This window comes from Scatophagus argus, chromosome 2 (assembly GCF_020382885.2).
Source record: "Scatophagus argus isolate fScaArg1 chromosome 2, fScaArg1.pri, whole genome shotgun sequence".
Lineage (NCBI taxonomy): Eukaryota > Metazoa > Chordata > Actinopteri > Scatophagidae > Scatophagus > Scatophagus argus.
Genome location: NC_058494.1, coordinates 14448485 through 14467520, shown reverse-complemented (window position 1 = coordinate 14467520; position 19036 = coordinate 14448485). Strand labels below are relative to the sequence as shown.

The window sequence follows — 19036 nt, the reverse complement described above, 5'->3', positions numbered from 1 at the left end:
TTCTGAAAAAGTTGTAACATAATAAAGCATTTCGTTGCTCCAGATGAGGCTGCGTGAAGGTTGATTAATTACCTCAAGTGATGTAACTCGAGCCAGCGTCATTTGGGCTGAAGATAACCAGTTTGAGAAAAAAAAATGCAAGAATGAACTGAACTTGGTCGAAGCCTGAAGCTCATGGATACATGAGCTGCTAATACACCTAAATCTCTGACTAAACCATCAGCAGTGAAGCTGCACCATGCTCTAACAGGGAACAAGAGTGCGTGCAAAAATAAGAACAATATTTATAGTGCGAGAACTTGGTCAATGGAGAACAGCAAAACAGCTCGAGCAAGAAATGAAAGAACGGGCTGAAAAAGAATTTAAAGAACCGGATGAAGATAATAAAAATAATAAGAAGCAGAAGAATTGAAATAAGAAACATTTCAAATAGGATTTACATTAACTGATGTCTGGTAGTTTTTGTTAATTTTGACAAATTCTTCCTTTCTGAAAATTGAAGTATAATTTGCTTGAAATAATTAGCATTGCCATACATTTAACAAATAAAGAAATGGAGTTATTTGTTTCCATCAAACTTGAGTTCTGGTTTAGGAGGAAAGTCTTGGCTAATAAAACTCACACACAACACTCACTTCCAGCTCTACTGTTCCAGATGGACAAATCACAATCCTCTTACAGCCTGTAAAAACAAAGTGACAAACAGACCTGAAAACATGAATCATCAGGTCTTCCAGGTTCTGCACTGAGCTTTCTGTGTATTATCAACTTTCAGAGGTTTTTAGTCTTTAGTTTCTGTTGCAGACCAGCTGTTTTGAGAAGGAATATATATATAAATGTCTGTGATTGTTTAGAGCATTAATACACACATCCCGTAGTTAGTGGGTGAGTCCTGGATGTATAGGTTGCATTTTGGGATCACAATATACGCACACAATATCAAATTTCAGATTGATGACTCTGCACTACAGTTCGGTACTGTTGAACCACGTGTGCATCTTTTCTCACTTTCTAGGAAGGAAATGGCTTGAAATGTGTTTTTATTTCATTTTTTTCTGGGGTGGATGAAGATTTCTTCTCCCCCAGTGTTGACTCTGTGGTTACGGCCTTGAAGAGGAGTATGAAATGGTTTTTGTCCATCACTTTTAAAATATTCACACCTGAAGGAGAAATCTACAAACTACTTCTGTGTACATTAGATTTTAAAGTAAATCATATTTATATTATACTGAATCGTAAACATGTGATTTCACTGAACCACAGCAGCCAATATAGTCAACATTTGTGCAGCACATCTCAAGGAAAATAATGAAGCAGATATACTCACTCCTTCACTTCCAACAGAATCGCGCAAGACTCAGGACAAAAATAAGACCAGCCATGACAACACATATATATAGATATACATATATGTGTATATACTGTATATATATATATATATATATATATATTTCAACAGATCATTACCCAGAGGAATTCTGTTGTGTTATGTCAACTCACCTCTGGCTGCTGTCATGTGACAGCTCAAGACTCAGGACAAAAATAAGACCAGCTATGACAGCACATATATATATATATGTGTGTATATACTGTATATATATATTTCATCAGGTCATTACCCAGAGGCATTCTGTTGTGTTATGTCAACTCACCTCTGGCTGCTGTCATGTGAATGCATCTCAGTGAAGCAGCTCCTCTTTCTCTCAGCAACCAGCAGGTGCAGCTGTTGCAGCTCTGCCTACAAACACACACAACCAGAGAAACACCCGCAGCTTTAAAAAGCCCGACTGCTCTGACTGACCCTGACTGGTAATCTCATTTTAAGTTAACTTGGTAGGCACACATTGACAAACTGTAACACAGTTAAGACAAGAGAGACTTAATTATCTTATATGGAAGTCTATAAGTGACTTACATGTGTTTTTTAACCCATATGCATGGGCATTTACCGTTTGTTTTGTATGGGAGAAACAGTATGAGGGGCACATGCCTTGGTACACACATCACAGAGGTTAATCTATGAGACGCATTTGGTGATATGAGGCACAGCAGTCTGGTGAAATATCTCATATTTAACTTTCTTCCTCCATGTCAAAGAGACCCTGCAGTCATACTCCCTCACTTTTCCTCCTTTGTGTTCACCCGCTGCCTTTCTCCTGTCTCTGTCCCGATCTCCTGTCCCTCAGGACCCTGCTAATGAAGCGGCCAAAGGTTTTGAACTGATGTTCATTACGTTTATGCCACATTACACAAGGCACTGTCCCTTTGTTTGCTCACTGTTTAGGCTTGAACAACTAATTGGTGCAGTGACACAAATGCACACTGATATCTGGGGGCCACACACACACACACACGCTGGTACCAACAAACAATACCAAGAAAATTTGTTACCAGATGAGCTGCCAAACATTGCAGTGCATCGGTGGAGTACAACCAAGTACATTTACCCACACACTTATGCAGATTCAGAATTTATATACCAAACCTCTGATGAGCTTATAAAATGGGATTCATTGATACAGATTAGATCATGGGAGTTGTCTGCATGTTAAACATGTCCTTGTTAAACCTTTGTAGTTTTGCAGATGAAAAGCCGTCCGCCGTGACTCAGGCAGAAATGTTCACCGACAAGGTAATGGTTTCAAGCTTCCTTCCTCACTATGTGTCTCTCTGCTGGAAGTTATAGTGACGAGCAGCCAAATAAAGAGCAACATTAATTAAATTATTTCTCTGTAACATTGTTGGAAACATTTGGGTCTTTAAAATGTCAGATGATGCTGTTGCTGATGATTGGCTAATTGGCACTGAGCCTAATCTGACCTTTGTTGGAGGGTTTGTGTAGACATTAAAACAGTTCATCTTCTGTCTTGTGAAGATAAACCAATAGACTTGATGCTCTGTGAATCTTTGGTTGCCATGGCAACCCTGGTTTCAGTTTTCTTCAGTCACCCTCTGTCCCTGAAGGCAGATTTATTTTTACAATCTGAGTGAATATATTTTTTTTGCAATTTGTTTAAAATATGTAAATGTGGCAACAAAAAGCAGAGGCGTATAGGTAGAAAATAACAACAATGAATGACTCAAGAGGCCAAACAACATGTTTGTGTTTGTGCTCTTTGTTATAGACTTTATCAGTGTAGCATTTGGTGCAAATACAAGGACAGACACAAAGACAAATGTTCTATGGAAAATAGTAACATTTATTGTGCTTATGGAATAGTTTCTCTCTATTGACAAAATAGACAGCAATGATTTTCTTCACTGAAAATGAAGGAAATTATAGACTTTCTCATAAAAATAGATTTTGATTTAGCTAATACACAAAAAGACATCTGTGCATGCTGGATCAGCAGCTTTGAGGAGAGGAGGTAGACAAAGAGGAGAGCAAAACAGTGCTGGGACATCACAATAACAGATCTCAAACCCTTTTTCATAGTATGTGCCTTATATGTACCTTTTTCCTCTGTGGAAAATATAAGCTCAAGTCCAGAGCTGCTGACACCACTCATTACAAGGATGATGGAGAATTGGTGAAAAGGCAGGGGCATAATAGAAATAAAATAAAGTGCATAAGACAAGAGAGTGTGCTGGGTTTGTTTGTTTGTTTTTTTTTTCAGGTCAAACCTCTAACTCATCAAAATTGCTGCCTCTCTAGAGCATACAAGTACATTTTCAGGTGTTCAGTCAACATGAATGAGAAAGGAGCCATTAGGAGGTAAGAGCAGAGGACAAGATGTTTAAATGATTCCGTATTTTGCCAGGTCGCCAAGCTCCATGTCTCCGAAGGCTTCCCATGGGCAAATCACTGTGATGTCTGTGCCAAGACCTTCCATCCCGGGGATGTCATCTCCGAATCTGATTGCATAAGACAAAGAAAAGATCTGATGAATACGAAATGAGAGATGCGGGGCATTTGAGATGTGACGGTAGACCTACAACTGGCAAGATAAAGAAAAGACTTGTATGTCTTTGGTATGTGCGAGCTCTTAAATCCATCTCACCCCTTCTGGCCTGGTTTGGGCGCCTTGCTCTTGAAGGTGCGAACGGTCCTCTGCTTGAATTTTGGAGGTGCCCTCTTGTCAGCGGGAGCTGCGACGGCTACGTCTGCCATTTTGATTAGCTACTGAAAGGTAAAAAGGATAAAGAACTAAATATATCCCTGCAACTCTAAATTCTTTGAAACATATACACTGAACGTTTTTGTTTGCAAGTACATAGTACTTAATTCAGTTCAATTTGAACTTTTTAATTAAATTTTACTTTTTGTGCTGGAAATTGTCATTTGGTTTCTTTTACCTTTAAAAATCAAATTTATGTATTTACTTATAGCTTATCCCAGATAAAAAGCTTTTAATGGCTTTACTGTTGAAAGGTGCTATACAAATAACCGTGCCAGATCCCTCCGCCACCATCACTAACACTCTCTCCTTTGTAGAGGTGTCATTACAGTAAAATCATTCCCCGCTGTAAAATGTGAACACAATTAATCTCTACATTGTACTTCTCATTCTGTTGTCAACATACAGATATTTCACCAAAGTACAGAGGCACAAGTCATTGATATAAAATGTGCAATTAGAGTTCAGAAGTGTGTGAAGTCTTCTGAGTAAGAATCTCAGATCTCATTTCAGCTCCATTTCAGCCATGACAACAACAACAATGATGATAAAAACACAATAAAGCCATTACTGCAGAAGTCTGCAGAAGCAACAAGTGTGAAATGTTACATGTTGCCAAAGCAATAAAAGCTCCCTGCACCAGAGCTGAGACAATCACATGTTCATCTCACCTTTTGTTGAAGTTTTGATGCTTAGCTGTTGAGTCTTCTTTGCTTCTCTCTTGTGGGAATCCTCCCTCTGTCGGGCTGCCTCCCTTTTTAAAGTCCTCTGAGCTGCTAATCCATTCAGATGTTCATTCTGTCATTCTTTCATGTGCCAACTCTGCTCTGTCCTCTTCTCTACCAGCTTGGCCACAAATAGATGGGATAACAAGATATAAATAAAAGATGTGCTGTGAGATGTGTCTGACAATCTGTACATTCAAAGTTAATTATGCAGGTGTCATTTATTGGCAGTAGTGAATGACAGTAATTAGGATGACTATCAAGCTGAAACCAAAAAAATCTGCTGAAAGATATTGATGGTCTGTCTGTCAGCCCATCAGTAATTTACCCACATGTACTGCACATCTTTGCATCATGAAAACTTTTCTTAAATCTGACAGTTCTATTGCTGTACAAGTGACTTCATTTTGGCTCAATCACAGAAATTATTTATTTATAGTATATAAAAAATGCAAAACCATGTCATGGTTGATGTGAGTCTCTTTTTTTGCCCAAAAAAGGACACCAAACAGCTGAAAATATCTTACAGGGTAAAAAGGACAGAGAGCTGTCACCTGTAGAAAAGTGATCAATTTTATTAAACTAAATGTACACAAATACAGGCATGCAGAGGCTTAAAGCCTGGTGTGAAGCCTTTTGTACACAATAAACTAATCTCTTGGCAGCTCCCTTTTTCTTTTACCTCTATAGCATCCTGCATGCATACTAAATGTAAAACTCTGCATGTCTGGTGGTATTGATTATATAGTTTTTAGCTCACAGTGTTATATATGCAATGTATTTAGTGGTGTAAACAGATTTATTTTGCATATTTGTATTACAAATTTTCTTTTAAATTTAGGATCCTTGCAGCACTTGCAGTGCTTGTTTGTTTTGGTTTTCTTTGTGATCATTGTGACTATTGTGTACCAAATACCAAAACCTACTTGGCAATAAACCTGATTCTGATTTTTCTGATGACAGACTGGGAAAGAGCAGCTTCCCCTTATCACACAAAGCATCGCAGCAGTTTTAGTCATAACGACACAGCCCTTATTGTTTGTTGATTTATATTAAAAAGTACACTTGGCTTCGATAGCCAGCGATTTCATGTCTCTGTGCTCAAACACACGGGGAGGTTTGACTGACTTCAAAAAAACAGCAGTGATAATAAACACTAAAGGCTGGGATAAGTTTTCACCTTAATTGCAAACAAACGTGTCCTGACTGATGTGTCCTATCCTGACTCCTGCACGAGGATCTGGAGCAGGTGATGCCCTGAGCTCCATGCAGGTGATCAATCATTTGGTGACAAATAAAGAACACTTAACCATTCAGCTCTTAATCCCTCGCCTCATGGCATGGACCCAGGTTAAACTGGGGCAATCCTGAGATAGCAACTGCAAACCTATCTAACCAATATTGGGGAAAGACAATGAAAAATAGTGTCCGAGGGCAACAGAACATTTATGATGCAATCTGTGATTTTGTTATATCACCAAAATTTTCACTAATTGTGACAAAGACAAGCTTAACTTCCAGCTTTTTTTCTGCATTTTCAGATTATTTTTATCAGCTGATCAAGACTATAACGTGTAGGAAACACAAAGTGGACCCTGAGCTAAGATTTTCCATCAAATCATGAATAACAATAGTAATACATTATTTATGTTTTAAAACTGTGAAGTGAATTGATTGTTGTATAATAATGATATGTTGCTCTACAACTATATTAAAATATATTTAAAAGAACATATTCACAATAACATCGCAAAACAACTCACATTTTTCAGTCAATCCAATTTAGCTCAGAGATGCTTTGTTATGTAAGATGGGAAAAACATCTTCACATGGCACGACACACTGGGGTGGGCTTTCGTGGGTCTCCTTAATCTCATAGAGCGGAGAGGCCAATTAGAGGCAGGGGTTTATAAAAAAACAGGACAGAAAGTTAGGGATGAGCATGTCAGGGGGATTAGTAGGGGGAGTATATAAGAAGAAAGCAGGACAAACATCAGAAAAACCCAAACCGAGCAGAGAAACATAAGACAGAAGGCTGTCACTGCAAAAACAGGTAAGACTAGACTCTCACCTTTACTCAGCTCTCAGCTTTGGCTAACTTTCAATTCTGCTGTAAGGATTAAGGCTAGACTAGTGCATAAACATGATGAGGGAGCATGACTTCATATTCATAATGTGAGGTGCACATATCAATGGATGTGATCTTTTAGAAAACTATTGTTTAAATTATTGTTTAGACAAAATTATCTTGTAACTGGGCCATTGTTGCTATTCAATTTTAGGAAAAAGCCTAAAAAATCTTCCAAGGGCCATATCAGTGCATATTTTTTAAAAGAATATGATAACCCTTTTTCACTTTAACTTGTCCTCCACATTATAACTTTATATTTTGCGGTTTGTGCATTCTGCATCCTTGTCTTAATGCAAGGTCTCTTTTGCCTCCCAGATAATTTCTGAAAATTGTTGTGAAGTAGTAACATTTATGAGTGACTTTTTCCTTAAGGAGGTCATGGAATATCAGGACACTACCTTCTCTAAATCTGCAGACACATTTATTAAACTAAACTGGACAAAAATAGTAATAAAAAAAAAAATCTGAATATGTCAGTGCTCAAAAAGTCAGGCTTTATTAAACTCAATCTGATTTAATTTAATGGAAAATGTGACGCTGAGGAATGACCTTGTTCTTTGATTGGGTGTTCATGCTTCAGCTTAACCAGTTTAAACATATTTTATAGGGGGATTGATTATATAGGCTAAAAGACTGAGGATAATTATTAAAATTCTGACTTTCAGTTTAGTTCATTTCAGTCTTTATTGTACTACAAGAGATTAGTATAAAAAAGACATTTCTTACATTAGTAAATGGTATAAAAGTAGTTCATTGGAAAAGGTATCGTGCACGTGATAGCAGTAATGAAAGCGATAGCAATAAGTAAAAACTAACTAAAACAGACAAAATTGTTTGGAGTTACTGTCAAGCAAGGATTTCATGTATATCTTACTATCACTTTTATGATATTTTTATGCTTTTTTGCTTTTCCATTTTTCACTATTCTTCAAGAAAATGTTGGATATCTGTTGGGTTATGGGCTGTCATTTTGGCCAAAAAAGAGATTTAGATCTCAGCACTTTCATTGCTATCTGTTGGAGATAAGAAGAATCCAGCAGAATGTGAAATTGTGAGATTTTACAATATTAACATGATTGGTTTGAATGTTGCCATCAGTGAGGTTAAAGTATATTTCTGGAAAATTCCAGAGCGCTGCAAAGCTTTCCTGTAAATTAAGACCTGTGACTGAGGTCACAGAAAAGCCAGATTAAAGCAGATTGAAATTAGATGTTCAAGGCAAAATCTCCTCACACTTTGGGATTATTATTTACAACATACAGAGTGTCTCTTCACTTTAGACTAACTATAGCATTAGATGACCTTAGTGATATCCTGGTCTCATGGTGTACAGTCTGTAACTTGGCCAAGAGTAATCTTTAAAGCCAAGGTATATAAATAGACAAAGCTATTGGTGTAATTGGGTCTTTAGAAGCTCTATATGAGCTTTAGTCTATAATTTGACCTTTACCTGAAGGTGTTACATCACTGAAGTACAGGGCAGGGGGGCTTAGAGGAGGAGGATGAGGAGGATGAAGGGTCTTAATTGTTAACTGTTCTTCTCTCAGAACACACAAGATGGCTGACGCAGCTGTTGCAGCTCCCGCCGACAAGAAGGCACCTCCCAAGTTTAAGCAGAGGGCCGCTCGTACCTTCAAGAGCAAGGCCCCTAAACCAGGCCAGAAGGGGTAAGATGGCCTTTACATGTGCCAGTAGTGGAGAGTAAAGTAAAGTACATTTCATCATGTACTGCAGTACAGTTTTAAGGTGTTTTTTTCCTCAATTTTTGTAACTTTACGCATCTCTTGTACATTTGAGAGTAAAATGCTCTACTTTTTACCACACTACATTATTTTACAGATAAAGTTAGCTACCTTTAATGTTACTATTTTACATTAAAAACACATATAATCCATAACAATTATTTTCACATTGTAGCTAGTATTGGTACTTTAACTTAAGTCAAGGATAATAGTACTACTTCCACCTCTAAATGTCATACATGCAAAACTGCCATTCCCAGGAAATAAAGACTTCTATTTCTGTTTCAGATTTGGAGATGATATTCCTGGCATGGAGGGTCTTGGCACAGACATCACAGTGGTTTGCCCATGGGAAGCTTTTGGTGACATGGAGCTTAGCGACCTGGCGAAATATGGAATTGTCTAGAAAGACTGTCTTCAGCACAACTATTTTACCTTCCTACACTGATTTTCCTTCACCACCTCCTCCTCCTCTCTCACCCTGTTCTCTTTCACCCTTCAAAATGACCTGACGTCTTTTGTTGTGTTAGCCCAACATGGAATTTGTGAAAGAAAAATTGCACATAAATGATGACTCAAAACTAATCCAAAATGCAGCAAAATGTGATTTCAAAGTTATATAATTATTTATATATGCTTCACTGAGGTGTCCCTGAGCCAATGATACCAACATTCCTGCCCCATCATTTGCACTCGACTTTTCTGAGAAACATAATGTGGACTACATCTCTTGGGCTGATTGCTGTTTTTACAGCATTTGAATTAAACCTTCAACCCTCCCTCTACTGCTTTCTCCAGTTCACGATCCCCTCTTTGGAGCTATTTCTTCTTGATGTACAGCTGTTTATGATATATATATATATATATTTATATTTTTATGAATTTTAAATGTAAATTTGTGCACACCATCAATTTGGGACTACCAGTTGAGTAGAGTTGTGAATAAATATTTTCCCCAAATAAATGTTGTCTTCTTCAAGTACACAGCAGGACTACATCTTTACAGGAATTTTTACTTACATCTTTTTACTTAATCATTAAATCAGCTATAATCAGTAAGAGTATCGCTAGCAGATGTTAGAATGTTAACACCCTACAGATAGTGAACATAGCTGCTGAAAAATAGGATGTTTAACAATACCATAGTGCGGTTGCCATGCACTCATTAGTCTATTGATTAATGTCTAGCATTAATCAATAGACAAAGTTAGCCACTAGCTGGTGAAAATCTATTGGAGCATTTTTATTTGTAAAGCACCAAATACTTCTCTCAGGACTTGGTGGAGACAGTAAAATAGAGTATGGACTTAAGATGAGCAGAAACATGACTCCAATGAATGCTAATGTTGCTCCAAATTTTCTGGATACCTAAATAAGCAACTGTGTTCCACTGTTCTAAAGCAGCCAAAGAGATCTGCTGTAAGTTTAAATAAGTCAAGTCAATAAGTCAATACTAGAAATTTAAAAATCAGCATCACTGGCACTGTCTGTACAGTAATGTGAGAGCCTACAAAACAGCACTCATCCACTTTGCCAAATAAACAGAATACCAAAAGAAAACAACCTGAAAGCTTGATCACAACAAAACATTTTTATATAAAACAATTTATATGGGCATTCAATAACAAAAAAAAAAAAAACAAAACATAATGGCAGTCAAGAGGGATACAGACATGACAGACGGAAAGGACCGTTCATTGAGAAACCATAGCAACTATAAATAACGGCCACATAGTTTAATATAATACAGTCGCAAGAAAACCAAGACAGGAAAATGAAGCTACCACGTGTTATTAAGCATGGCAGCCATTTTGTCTGTCAGCAGGCCTTTTTGCCAAACAGCACTGTGCTCTTTGTTGTGTTAGCTAGCTTCCAACTGCTAGCTGCCTGTCGTTGTACATAGAGTTTAGTGGTAAAGAAGAATGCAACTGGACCCGGCTGCTCAGGAGTCAAATATGAAAGACACAAGATTCATGCAAAACTATTTTTTTTTTTTAATTTGACAAGTATCGCTCATGCTGGTTTGTCCATGCCTTCAGTGGCTTTGTTAAGTCCATCTTTGTCTATTTCATGTAGCACATCTCAAGTTGGGAGCCAGAATGTGCTGCATGGGGACCATTAGTTTAGCATCTTTGGCTAGGTTTCTTTTTCCCCCCATTTTGTCCAGAGCACATTCTTTAGCAGGCTAGTAGGTAACTTGGACATATTTAAAAAGAAATGTCATGAGAAGATCCAACAGCAGCAGATTTAATAGAAAAAACATATCTTGACCTGCGTGTTTCTCGTGTGAATGTGAGAACTGAAAAACACAATGGTGGTTTGAAATTTGAAAACAATTGAAAACAAAACATAACTGCACCATTTAAGACACAGTTTAGATCATATCCCACAATGACGTTTTGTTTTTTCACCATGTTGGAATATTAACCTGCATATCTATGAGAGATAACACTTTTACTGGACATCTTCAAACAAACCGAGAGTGGCCCCAATGGCCAAGCTGACAGATTTAACCACTGAAATGTAAGGAGTCTGCTTTTTTAAAAAAATAAATAAATAAAAACGGAAAAATTTAAAAAGAAGGAACACAGTTGGTTATAACCCAAAATGATAGACACTATGTTCATTCATTTCAAATGTCTTGGTTACCTGCAAAATATGGACACAAAAAAAATGGAAAAAAAAAATAGTCCTGTATAGCTTGAATTCAATGTCATGTTAGTGGATCCTATGACCAACTCCAAAAATAAAAGAAAACTAAATAAAATAAAATAAAAGGACAAAAGTTTGGGTTTGGTAGTGTTACATGCATACCTTTACTACTCAGGTATGCGTCCGGCTCAAGATCTTAAAAAAGAAAAAAAAAACAACAGACAGAAGATGAAAAAGAATAAAGACAGCAACAGGATTATCAAGGATTATGATAATAACAATAAGCTAACAAAGATAATATATTTATACATACGGCAGAAAAATGTACTTTCTACAAATCTTTGGAACGAAAACAAAAGTCAAAAAAGCCACGTTTTGGAAATATAGAATACAATGGTATAGAAATATGCACAATAATAAGGTGTTTTGCATTTAAATATTTTCTATTAACTCAACACAGAATCTTTCTCTTGCTCAGTAATTGCCGCTGGCAGCATCTCAAACACAACTAAACCAACTGTAGTTTGTTTCAGGAAGACTCATTCAATGTTGGACTTTGCTCTATAAAAGATGGAGCATGAGGGAAAAATCCAAATAATAAATCTCTACATTAAAGTATCAACAAGTACTTGAACCCCAGGGTTGTGGGTGGATGATTTAGTTTGGGTCTAAAGCTAAAATCAATTTGAGATGAAAACATGTAAGTGTAGTGTTAAATTTTTTTGTAGTGGTGGTGGTGGTGAAATCCTATGAATGAGAAGGACAATGTGTCACATAGTCAAAAGGTGGAATATTTGTAATATTGATGCACATTTTCTGTTTGTTTTTTTTTTAACCCCAAGGTTCACTGTTGGATCTACATGTCCCATTACAGCAGTGGCTGCTGAGTCAAATGAAAGAATGGTTCAATAATAATGATGAGAATAGTAATGATAATAATTACAATATTAATAATAATTTGGTAACTTTTTTTCTCTAAACTAATTTCTTTGCATATCATAACAATTTTAAGTTTAAAGGTTCACCATTTCCACATACTAAGAAAACTTGAGGTAAGGAACAGCTCTAATAACCCTCCCTCCTTCAGCTTTCGGACGTGATTTCTGTAGCGTTATAAACTGTCCCATCGTCTTACCAAGCCACCATGCTCAGTCTCCCTCTACCAGAGCACAGCAAGAATGGAAATCCTCCCTCATTACCATATGCCCACGATAAGGAGGACTTATAAAAATCCATCAGAGGATGTAATTTTTTTTAATGTTTTTAGGTGCCCTTTTGATGCACCTTCCTGATTCCTACCGATCCAACGTATTGTGGACACCGTGATTGCTCGATTCCCTCTCTTTTTCCTTAAAATAGGAGTGTGTGTGCAGGCCACACAGCACTCAGCACTTTCTCATACATGGTTGACAGCCGTTTAAATGTCAGTTATCCACATACAGCCTTTGGAAGAACATCTGGGCTCCATCCCGAATCTTGTGCTGCTGAGTGCTGAGGGAATAAGAAGGGGGGACTATAATACAGCCGTGCAATAGGAAAGGTGGCCATTTTAAGTCAGATTATTTTTCTTATTTTTTAATGTATGGGCCATCCATAAGTCTTTAATACAGCATTCCTCTATTTCTGTAGTAGCGTATATAAGAAAACGTGGGACTGCTCGGGGGAGGGATTTGAAATATCTTTGCTGTGGTCAAATCCACACTTTAAAACTGGGTGCAGTCCACCTCCACGACAACAGAGGGAGCTCTTTCAGAGTAATTCAACGGAAGAGAGGAGCTCCTGGGAAATGTAGTGTCTTTAGTAAGGAGCAAATCTACTGTAGCCTCCCCTGTACAGTGTGGCCTGTGAAACAACAAAAGACAAACATTTAGAGTCTTAAATATTTTAAAATTACTGTTTAACTGACCACTACATATTTTCCTTATTGTCAAGGGCCAACCCAACAATCTGTTTGAGCTGGACATGGAAACAAACAGAAAAATATGGAATATTACATGTGTTATTCTTTGAATGCTTGAGAATGTAGGGGCTTTAGTGACTTACCATGGCTCCAACACCATAAGCAGCAGGGGCGAGTGCAGCATGATAGGGGTCTGCTGTGTAAACTCGTCCATAGCTATCAGAAAACAAACACGCCAGCATGAAAGATCACATCATACCTTGAAGAAAAAAAATTGGCTCTTATATAACGTGACTAGAAACTATGGGAGGAGATTTGTGTAGGTATGAAATCACAAACTTCAAGTCCCTCCTTTGGTCTTAGAATCTGGACAAAGTTGTTCAAACAAATTGCATTCTGATCCTGTAGACTAATGTCATCTATTATATGTTGAAAGTAATTGTCACATTTGGACTTGAATGTCCAATGCATGTCCTGTATCTGTATTGCACAGCTGGTTTTTAATATTGCCTTCATACTTTTACACCAAATGTGCTGGCTGTAAATGTGCTTTTTAAATAAAGTTTTTTTGACAACATAAATGACGGAGGACAGTGCTGTAAACAAGCAGCCAACATCTCAAAATATGCCTGCCCACCTGTCACTGTAAGCTGCCGCTGCGGCTGCCGCTGCTGCAGGAGTCGCTACTGCAGCCGGCTGGGCATAACGATATGCTGCATAGCCACCCTGTGTTGAGGTGATGGAAGAGAGAGAGAGAGAGAGAGAGAGAGAGAGAGAGAGAGAGAGAGAGAGAGAGAGAGAGAGAGAGATGAAGGACAGCAAGAGGGAAAAGAGGTAGAGGAGAAAGATGTGATAGAGGATAAAGATACAATGGAGGGAAAGGTGGGACAAAACAGAAACGAGTAAATTCTTGTTAAGGTTCTGGCTGTATTTACTCTACACACTAACAGGCTAGTAGTGAGTCTAAAGGGTTACATTGTGAGAAAAACTGCTGAGAAGAGAGCGAAAGATTAACAAGCAGACAGTCAGCAAAACTGGCTAATCTGGTGCAGTACAGCATTCACAAGGATGTAGCTCAGGCTCTGTGTGGGTCTCTCCCTCCATGACTAATGTGGGAAAGAAAAACAGCTTTGATTGTACATGATGTGCTTTACTGTTTATAGTGTTCCCCTGTGCATTGAAATCCATTATCTTTCACATTGTGAGTTGGACATGGAGGGAGAGAGATAGAGTTCATACCCATATCTGTGCCCCACCCCGGTTCCCCTACCAAAAACACAGTTATAGAACACAGTTGAAGAGAGGGGAAGGGGTGGCAAGATGATTGAGTCATTATTTATGTTTGGATGGACCGCAGATGAACATACACAAAAAAAACTACAGGTGTAAGAAGACAGTTAGCCAATCGGATTAAAAAATAGCACACACATACACACCACGCTCATGTGTTCAGCGACCAATCACTGACAGACACAGCATGCTTTCCCAAACTCAGAACGCATAGTGTATTAGGCCAAACATCCCTATAAAATTTTTTTTGAATTAACAACACACACACCGCTGCATTCTACCCTAAAGGATCAGTCACGACCAAGTCCCCGCATTCAGGACCACACAGCTGCTGCTATGGGAGGAAGGCTGGACTGGGGGAGGTGGGGAAGAGGAAGGAGGAATGATGACATGTACAGAGAGATGAATTGAGAGAGGAGGTGATGTAGGAAAAATGTAAGGAGCCATAAGAGTCACAGAGAAAGGAAAGAGCAGACTGATAACAAAGGGAAGAGAAGATGATGAAGAAGAAAGCTTCAGGTGACACTCTGGAGATGATTTACACACACAAAAGGTTTCAGACATTCACTGAGGAAGGACAGAATGAATGAAAAGTGAGAGGCAGTGAAACACAGAATGACAGGAGGTTTGCAGGAGGAGGAGAAGAGAGAAGAAAGGAAGAAATGGAGGGGGACTGGGGGAGGAGTCAGCCTTGTAAGTATGTCTGCATGCCGACATTGATTCAGTTAGCATGCCACAGGTGAAACAGATAGGGAGATTCCTGGAAGGGGTCTGAATTAACTGCTCACGGAAACTATCCTGTCGCTCAGACTAATGGAAGAGAGCCTAATGTCATTATTTACGTCTTACGTATTTCATGTCTTGTATGTAGATTTGCAGCTGATGTACATGATATACAAAGTTTTAGGAGGGATTTATTTTTTTTAACTCATTTTTGACATGTTTTACTGATTTTGGAATGAATAAAAAGTGTGATAAATTTGTCAAATAATGTAATATATTTTTAATTTGTTTTTGCCTCAAGACCCATAATGAAATTCATGGAATAATTTTGCTGTGGGGTGTTAACATCTGATCACCAAGGGATGGGGCCAAAATAAGACAAGATTCCTTTGTTTTCACACTGAGGAAACAAAGAAGTTGGTGTCCAAAATGTACACAGTTAAGCTGGATAGAAAGACCTGAAAACTTTGTAACCGATGCAGAATTTGATTAAAGAATGTGACCCACTTTCAAGCAATGACCTTTACATAACCTATCCTGTTTGTGAATGTACGCTTTACCGAGCATATTCTTCATGACTTCAAATCTCAACTCAATTCTTTTCTCCCCCTTCCGCAACTCCACCCATGTAAGAATCCAGTGAGTTAGTAGAAGAAGACAGAGAAGGCATTTCAATCTCAGATGGTCAATAATGTCTAGCAGCACGCAGTCATTGGAGACGAGGAGGATGCACACTGGCTCTCACAACAGAGTGTGTAAACCCTACCTGGGGCAATCTGCCACTAATGTCCTGAAACACTAGTCTACAGAGAGAACAGAAACAACTATTGTCAACCTGGTCACACACGCACACACACTATTACACACACAGACACACACTCGTAATCACATTAGTACAAACTAACTCACAAATGCACAGAGACAAACCCTAGAGGAGTCTACTCATGAATGGACACTTTAATGAAAGTGCATGCTTGGCTTGGCTGCTCAGTGCTAATTTTATTTATCTGTATGGAACATTTCATATAAAAGTGTAGATTGTGTGCATTGGGAGCTCTGAAGAGTTTAATCCAATCTAAAATAAATCTAATCTAATAAGATATTGGACATTAAGTCAGGAATACTTAAAATGCCAAAGTGGTGAACCAAAACACCGAAAAGTACACATCTCTATGGGTTTGGTCTTTGTCGTTTCACACTTGAAAACCCACAGGCAAGAGGGGGAAAACACAGGTGAGGAGTGAGGCAGTAGAGGAGAGAGAGGTATACTTACATAGAGATCAGCTGCACCGTAAAAGCCATCCTGATAGGCCATCACACTGAGAGAGAGAGAGGGGACACGAGAAAGGAAAGGAAAAGGAGAAAGGAGAGAGGAGCGGTGGTGGAAAGTCCAAATAAAACAGAAGAAAACAAAAATGGTGTGATGCGCCACCATGTGGGCATTGCAGAAAACAACAGACAAGAGTGACGATTGAGGGAAAGAGGTGAGAAAATGGTGCCAAACAGATTGTGAAAGAGAGAAGAGAAAGAAGGGTGAGATTATTACACACCGTGCAACATGCAAGACAAAATACCACCTCTTTGTATACAAATACTGTGACTTCAGAGTGACACTACTGTTACCTCAGCCACTGAGTCAAGCTACTACTCAATTTGACCCTAACGCACTAAAGTATCATATCATTAACACTTTTGGGTACAAGGAAATGGTATTTCAGCTCAGCAAACTATCAATATCACTATCTGAAAATATATTCAACACACAGCATGCACAATTATGAAGTACCATTTTCAACTAAGTGAAGGCATGCATTTAAGAAAAGAGTCATGTGCACAACACTGTGCTCAGCTTTTATTATCAGTAGCAGTTTGCTGGTTATCAGTTCTTATTAATATGTGTGTGTTTTTACCCCGGGTAGGTCGGGATGGCAGGCTGTGGCACAGCTGCCCTGACTGCGCTGTAGACAGGTCGGGCACGACCCCGAAGATGGGCGCCTCGAAAGGTCGCAGCAGTGGAGGCAGCAGCTGCTGCTGCTGCTGGGTACGGAAACCCTGGTACTGAGAGAGACGAGGAAAGGGAGAGAAAAAAGAACAGCTTCTGAAATACCTTCAAGACTACAGTATTATCTGTGCATCTTGTCTCCAACAGTTTAGTTAAGTGCAACACTAATCCTTGTTGTCTTACCTGTGTAGAGTTCAGGACTGTACATGGCTCCAACCATAGGACTCAACTTCCATCCAGCTGTAGTCAACAGAAAAGAAAAGTAAATTTAAAGTAAAACCTGACGGGAAAACTGTGTATCTTATTTACAGTGATCTCTGCTTTTCATTATTCACTATAAAACAAACATGTACAAAGCTTTCTTTCCACCCAGGACATATCTGTGAGAGCTCTCACTACCAGGAGGGGATGAGTCAATATTATTATATTATTGATTTTTATTGGAGTCACATCATTGCATTAAGTTCTACTGTCCAAAACCAATGATTCCAAGAAAAACTGAATTATTCATGAATTAGAGTGGACTGAGTATCACGGGAATGGAGCAAATTTTTATGTGTGTCTAGCCTACGAATTCTAAGTCAAGCTGTATTGGCCAGTTCAGCCGGCATAGTTTCTGTTAAGGCCATAGTCTGTTACCATATGGCAGAGTGGCGAGACCCTCTCCATTGGCGTATGGGGTGGTCATCTTCTTGTTTGTCATCACTCTGGCTGTGGCGTTATTGACCTGCACACCAGAGACAACGGTCAGCCAACCCAGTTTAACGTGGAAACAAACGGAGTGAGGAAGTGTCAAAATGATGCAGAGCCCAAGCACATTAGAGTCTGTGTTTCCGTAAACTGAATATATTCTGCGACACATGAGGAAAGATACTCTGCACACATGAGGAATTGTCATATTAAGCTTTAAGTGTGAGGTGTCATTACACTTTAAACAGATTTTTGCTTATGACAAGAGGTTAATTCTGTTGATGAGCAGCGATGGTATTTGATGCATGCGCTTCTTTTGAAGGAGAAAGACACTTAAAACAAGGATCCTGGTGAGTAATCAGGCAGTTTTGCACACAAACAATGCAACCATCGGCACACAGAACAAAGAAAACAATAAAAATATTTCAGAACAAAAGCATTCAAAAAGAAATTCAAGACCATTATATATTGCTACCTTAAAAGGAGGGAAAAGGAGGTGAATTAAGCAGCAGATTCATCAGTTGAACACAATGCAAAAAAACATCAATCGAAAGAGTTCATACACAAATTACACGCAGCCAGTCAAGAGCGCATCACATCACCAGAGGCGAGCCAAACTAGCCAATCAGCAAGCATCAGATGCAGCAAGAGACCAATCAAAAAAGGTTGGCAGCCCTCCCAATCAACTACACATCATACAGAAAAAGGAGGACGGGGAGGGAGAGAGAACAAGAGCAAAAAGACAGAAATATAGAGGGATGCAGGAGCAGGAGGAGGAGGAGCCAGTCCACATGAAAAGACACAGAAACACACATACATGATGTGGAGAAGAGAGAGGCAGAGAGAGTGAACAATCCATCCAAATGTGCAATTCCTCTAATGAACAAACAGAAACAACAAGATGCGATACACACATACAAAATACATCTGACTGTTTGCCTACATTGGATCTAACTGTGCATGAGCAACAATGGAGAAATGATGAATGGAGCAAGAATGAATACAGAGAGGAGAGAGAGAGAGAGAGAGAGAGAGAGGTGAAGAGAGAGAGAGAGAGAGCAAG

At 38.7% G+C, this 19036-nt stretch overlaps 3 protein-coding genes across 8 annotated transcripts in view; 1 reads left to right on the top strand and 2 right to left on the bottom strand.

The window, feature by feature from the left end:
- Positions 1 to 3360: 3360 nt before the first annotated feature.
- On the bottom strand, positions 3361 to 4117 carry LOC124053723 (retinal cone rhodopsin-sensitive cGMP 3',5'-cyclic phosphodiesterase subunit gamma-like). Its single transcript, XM_046379160.1, has 2 exons — positions 4002 to 4117; positions 3361 to 3855 (listed from the first exon to the last, which is right to left on the bottom strand). Exons 1-2 carry the CDS (start codon positions 4109 to 4111, stop codon positions 3738 to 3740), a joined length of 228 nt encoding a protein of 75 aa, XP_046235116.1. The 5' UTR covers positions 4112 to 4117; the 3' UTR covers positions 3361 to 3737.
- Positions 4118 to 8272: 4155 nt separating this feature from the next.
- On the top strand, positions 8273 to 9418 carry LOC124053716 (retinal cone rhodopsin-sensitive cGMP 3',5'-cyclic phosphodiesterase subunit gamma-like). The gene is made up of 2 exons (XM_046379148.1): positions 8273 to 8641; positions 9005 to 9418. The coding sequence occupies exons 1-2, from the start codon at positions 8532 to 8534 to the stop codon at positions 9120 to 9122; spliced, it is 228 nt and encodes a 75-aa protein (XP_046235104.1). The 5' UTR covers positions 8273 to 8531; the 3' UTR covers positions 9123 to 9418.
- Positions 9419 to 10292: 874 nt separating this feature from the next.
- rbfox2 (RNA binding fox-1 homolog 2) overlaps positions 10293 to 19036 on the bottom strand; it is a 33472-nt gene continuing 24728 nt past the window's right edge. For 3 of the 6 annotated variants that reach the window (XM_046412075.1, XM_046412084.1, XM_046412110.1), the window contains 7 exons: positions 17923 to 18010; positions 17467 to 17523; positions 17192 to 17339; positions 16555 to 16600; positions 13906 to 13994; positions 13412 to 13484; positions 10293 to 13210 (listed from right to left, as the gene is read on the bottom strand). In XM_046412075.1, coding sequence (XP_046268031.1) covers positions 13166 to 13210; positions 13412 to 13484; positions 13906 to 13994; positions 16555 to 16600; positions 17192 to 17339; positions 17467 to 17523; positions 17923 to 18010 — 546 coding nt within the window. In that variant the 3' untranslated portion in view covers positions 10293 to 13165. Of the gene's footprint in view, positions 13211 to 13411; positions 13485 to 13905; positions 13995 to 16047; positions 16085 to 16554; positions 16601 to 17191; positions 17340 to 17466; positions 17524 to 17922; positions 18011 to 19036 lie in introns of those variants that run through there. The other 3 variants (XM_046412093.1, XR_006845339.1, XR_006845340.1) reach the window with 3 other exon arrangements.